This window comes from Olea europaea, chromosome 15, assembly GCF_002742605.1.
Source record: "Olea europaea var. sylvestris chromosome 15, O_europaea_v1, whole genome shotgun sequence".
NCBI lineage: Eukaryota > Viridiplantae > Streptophyta > Magnoliopsida > Lamiales > Oleaceae > Olea > Olea europaea.
This window is the reverse complement of record NC_036251.1, coordinates 19,855,852-19,860,634: the sequence shown is the minus strand read 5'-3', so window position 1 is coordinate 19,860,634 and position 4,783 is coordinate 19,855,852. Positions and strand designations below refer to the sequence as shown.

General features: G+C 36.1%; 1 protein-coding gene across 1 annotated transcript; it reads right to left on the bottom strand.

Annotated features, from left to right (window-relative positions):
- Positions 1-2,415: 2,415 nt before the first annotated feature.
- LOC111410408 (vegetative cell wall protein gp1-like) lies at positions 2,416-4,167 on the bottom strand. Its single transcript, XM_023040720.1, has one exon. It carries the CDS (start codon positions 4,144-4,146, stop codon positions 2,692-2,694), a length of 1,455 nt encoding a protein of 484 aa, XP_022896488.1. The 5' UTR covers positions 4,147-4,167; the 3' UTR covers positions 2,416-2,691.
- Positions 4,168-4,783: the final 616 nt, after the last annotated feature.

Below are 4,783 nucleotides of genomic sequence, written 5' to 3'. Positions count from 1 at the left end.
CACAAGCTGTAAATTGAGCATCGAAAGAGACATTATCTTTACCGTACAACTTTTTAAGCAAGAGGCAACTTATCAGATGTTGATACCAACAGTCCGAGGTAGAAAATTAACTCAATAATCAAACACCATCTTCAACACCTAATTCACAAAGCAAACGACCAAAAGGTATAATTTTTACTTATAACATTTTTATTACTCTATTAGCCCCTATTTGAGCTCTATAAATTCTAAAATTCATTTTTTACTCTTTTCTTTTCAACCACACATTCTCCAATAAAATAATATTACACGTAAATTCAAAACTTTTCTTTCTTTGTAAACCCCACGTTCTTTAAAAAATCAATATTACAAAATACATTTTTTCCAAAAATTTAATTATAGTGGAGCTCAAACAAGGGCTTAAAATGCTTTAGTATTACATAAGTCATATCGCATGTCATAAACGATATCTTCCATTTGGTTGAAGATAGCCATCAAAATCAAACAAGAAATTCAAACAATAAAGGATGCAATGCAGAGCTTCAGACCTCATCAAATAATTAAAACTTATCCGTCAGTGCCATAATACTTTGGTATATTTGTCAGTGAACACAACTTAAACATATTCTAAAACCAACTTTTGCCAAGGTAAAAAACAAATTCTTCTCATTTTCAAACTGAAGAATATTGTACTTGATCATCAACGTGTATGCCTATATTCTTATAGTGTATTATGGTACTTCGATAGTATCAAATGTCCAAATAAGTCAGCTTATAGAGCAGTTCATGATCATACATTAGTTGTGTTACAAGAACATCATAAAGGATCATGCAAAGCGTAGTAGTGTATTTCTCGCCTATCGAACTCTATAATGATTTGTTTTCAAATTCTTATTCCTTCACTCTAATCTCAATAGGAGTAACATGACAATTGAATTAGTAGTAAATTAATTGAAAAGCACTAAGTACATAATATTCATTTGAAATCAAACACATGCTTTAATGTCAAAATATGAAATTAAACATCAAAACTTTAAAAATAGGGTTCAACATTATTGTAGCATTTGTCAAGCATCAAATTAATTACTAAAAACAAAATTGAAAAGATATATATATATATATATATATATATTATTTTTGAATTCTTGCATTTATGAAATGTTAAATTAAAAGTTAAATTTTCTTATCATAAGCAATAAGACATAAACATACATTCTTACACCATCGTTTAAGTAATTGTTTATTAACACTACAAGAATCTAACATCTGTGGATTGTGGAATTTCGACTTTCTTGTTATTACAGTTGACACATGGACCACTGCAATAGTAATTGCAAAATAGTTTAGCCATGGACAATAATGTAATAAACATTACTACCCGCGTAGTAAATTATATACAAGATAGTCGTTGAAATTCTAAACATTACTAGAAAATATAGGTGTGTAATGTTGTCAATTTTCAAATACTTTAGGCTATAAAAGTCACTCCGGTTTTGAACTGCTTCAATTTTCTGGAAACATGAAGGGATTACATGATGCCCTATTGCTTGGCATAGATTTTCAATCAAAAGATTGTGGCTTATTGAATTTGCATGGTAGAGTATCATGTGAAGAAGGATTTTATGGATAGTGGGCTGCAGAAGCTGACTATAAATTTAATGGAATAATAGGCTATAACTTGAGCATGGAAAGAGACATTATCTCTACCATACAAATTTTTTTGCAGAAGGCAACATGTCACATGATATATACTCAACTATATGAGATAGAAAGCTAACTCAACGCTCAAAAATTTTGGTGGAATACAAATCAAAACTCACACCATCTTCAACACCTAATCCACAAAGCAAACAAAAGAGGTATAATTTTTATTTTAAATGAAAGTATGCGTATAGTTTATTAAATTATGAAGAATCTTCTTTATTTACTTAGCCTTTGTTTGAGTCACATTATTTTCATAAGAATGTATTTTTGAATAGTGTATTGATGAGAAATGTGTGATTAAAAAATAAGAAAAAATTTTGAATTTGCATGTAATATTATTTTATTGAAGATTGTATAGTTGAAATGATATCAAATCGTTGTTTAAAAATGTATTTTTTTGATAGAATGTGGATCAAACAGGGCCTTAATCTTTCAAATCAGGTATCTATTCCTCAATGGATAACATACCAAAATTGTGAACCTTCCAAATAGGATGGGAACTTATTTTTATTAACAGGAGATTATTCTCTTCCTAATTTAATTCACATTTTCCATAATCCATATGATAAATGAACCTACGTACACACCAAGAGTTGTGTACTGAAAATGTCTCCAAGATTTATTAAGGAATTTGTAATTGCTGATATCAATCAACAGATTGCAGGTTACCCCCCAAAAAAACATGGAAGTATTTTTTAATCAATACACAGCTAATGGACTTGTTCTAGCTACTGCTCAGTAAATGGAAAATTTATTAAATCACAAATTAAGCATATCTTTCGTTTATCCTGAAGGAAACACTAGAATAGAACTGAATTAAAAGTTGGGGAATAGGAGTACATGCCCTTTAATTTCAGTAACATTTTAAATGACTCAAATCGATAACCAAGTTTTATTTCATGACACATTTCAGAATGAAGCACGAAAAGCTGATAACCTCTAAAGTACGGAAGGGAAGCCATCCATTTCTTGAGTTTTATTTTTATTTTTCTTTAAATTTATGATGCATTATGCATGGTGATCCTTCAGGTGAATTCCATGGCTTCCTTCTGCCTTTCGATTGATAGAGAGATGAACTCCTGGATTTTGATGAGTGGAAGAACCATTGAAGAAAATGGAATTGTTTACTCCCTGAACGTTGCTGTTCACATATGCAGTCATTGGTGGTGATTGCATTACTATTGCATTCTTATTTTTCTCCTTGTTTGATCTTCCTTCTTCATCACTGCCCGATTTTTCGCCTTCGCTCTGAAGTTTAGCATAATTTCCATTCTTCTGAAGGCTCTGAGGATTGGTAGCATGCTTTTTATTGCGGGAAGGATTTAATTCCATTACAGCTCCTTTGTTTTCACCTGCAAGTGTTATAAAACTCATACCCAACTTTTCAGAATCAGAATTTTTCTTGTTTGGAACTTTTTCTTTTGGTAACTCTTGCTTTCCGTTGGAAGCAATGCTACTGCAATGTAAACTTGTTGGCATTAGCTTTGGTAATTTTTCGATGGTTTCATGCATTAGCACGTCCTTTTGGTGGACTTTAGTAAGTATCCTTGATTCATGCTCGCTGTCTGACTTAATTTGAGAGGGAGGTAGTATGAATGGAGATGGTGGAGGAGTTTCTGGCTTCGGTTTAGGGGAGTGGACCGGAGTTTTTTCCAATGGTTTGACAGTTTTAGGAGATGATTCAAGGCCTGCAGTTGAAACTGGTTTTGGCACTGGAGAAGCTGACATTGAAGAGGATGAAGCTTGTCTTTCTCTTTGAGGAGATTTGCGAATTGGAGAAGATGGAACGCGAAGATTTGTGGTTGTCACTGGTTCTTTTGGGACAGGAGATTTTGATGCAGCAGCAGTAGTGGGGTCCCGAGCTGGCGATGAAGCCAAATGCTTTGGTGAAGGGGCTGCAGTTGGGGGTGCTGAAATTGGAGACCTTCTTGGGGTTGAAGGCGCAGGAACTGGTGGTGCAACAGCGGACCTCGGTGGCGAAGTTGCAGCGGGCGGGGGTCGAGGAGTAGGCTCCAGAGGCGGCACTGCTGGTGTCCTCGCCAGTGGACGAAATGGTGGCCGTGGCTGCGGGGGTTGGATTGGAGGTCGTGCAGGAGGAGGAGCTGGCTGTGCAATTGGAACAGGTGGTGCAACAGGTGACCTCGGTGGAGATCTAGCCGGTGCAGGTGGTGCAGCAGCAGGAGGTGGTGATCGAGGTGGTGCAGGTGAACGGGGAGGCGGAGGAGTAGGCTCCTGAGGCTGTGGAGGTGGTGAAGGTGAACGCGGAGGCGGAGGAGTAGGCTCCCGAGGCTGACTTACCTGAGACGGCGCTACTGGTGGCCTTGCAGGCTGACCAAATGGTGCCCGTGGCTGCAGGGGTTGGACTGGAGGTGGTGCAGGAGTAGTAGGAGGAGCTGGCTGTGCAACTGGGGTAGGTTGAGCCATAAAACGGAAACGAGCCCATGCTGGACGAGGTTGTGCCATTGCAGTACGCAAAGATATGTTTTTCGGATACAATGACAAAATCTTTGATGCATACTCTTGTATTTATATAGTCTTACAAACTTGAAATTCACCCACACGAAAAAAATAAAAATAGAAGGAAACTGTAAGAAAAGTATCAGATTCAGTAATAAAAGTTCTTCAGTCAAGGTTGGTATTGCCTCTACGAGGGGTCACTGAAGAGTAAAGTGCACCATTTTTGGGCTAATATTCAAGTTATCACTTTACAATCTCTTCAGCTTCACACAAGTTCCTCTGTTACAACTAAAGCAAAATAGGGAAAAGCAGATACAGAATAAACGCAAGGGATTTTAGCCACATTCAGGTCAGTTATAAACTGTAGTCGACTCCAAAATGCAGCCTTCATTCTGCCCATTGAATAAAGAATAAAATGTGATGAATTGACATATTTAAAAAGATGGACGTTAATAATTTTTTTCTTATATAATAATGAATGTAATTCTATGTGCATATTGCGGCTACAAATGCTGCTCTCCTCTAGAACAATCGCAGAAGACATTTGCGGATGCTATTTCACTATTTTTAACATGCGAAACATGTCATCAGAATCTTAATAGAGACAATTCAAAATGAAAATATAAGATCAACTTGCATAGAA

Bases quoted from the DNA above. Each gene is read 5' to 3' on its own strand.
- LOC111410408 (XM_023040720.1), bottom strand. From the start codon at position 4,146: ATGGCACAACCTCGTCCAGCATGGGCTCGTTTCCGTTTTATGGCTCAA.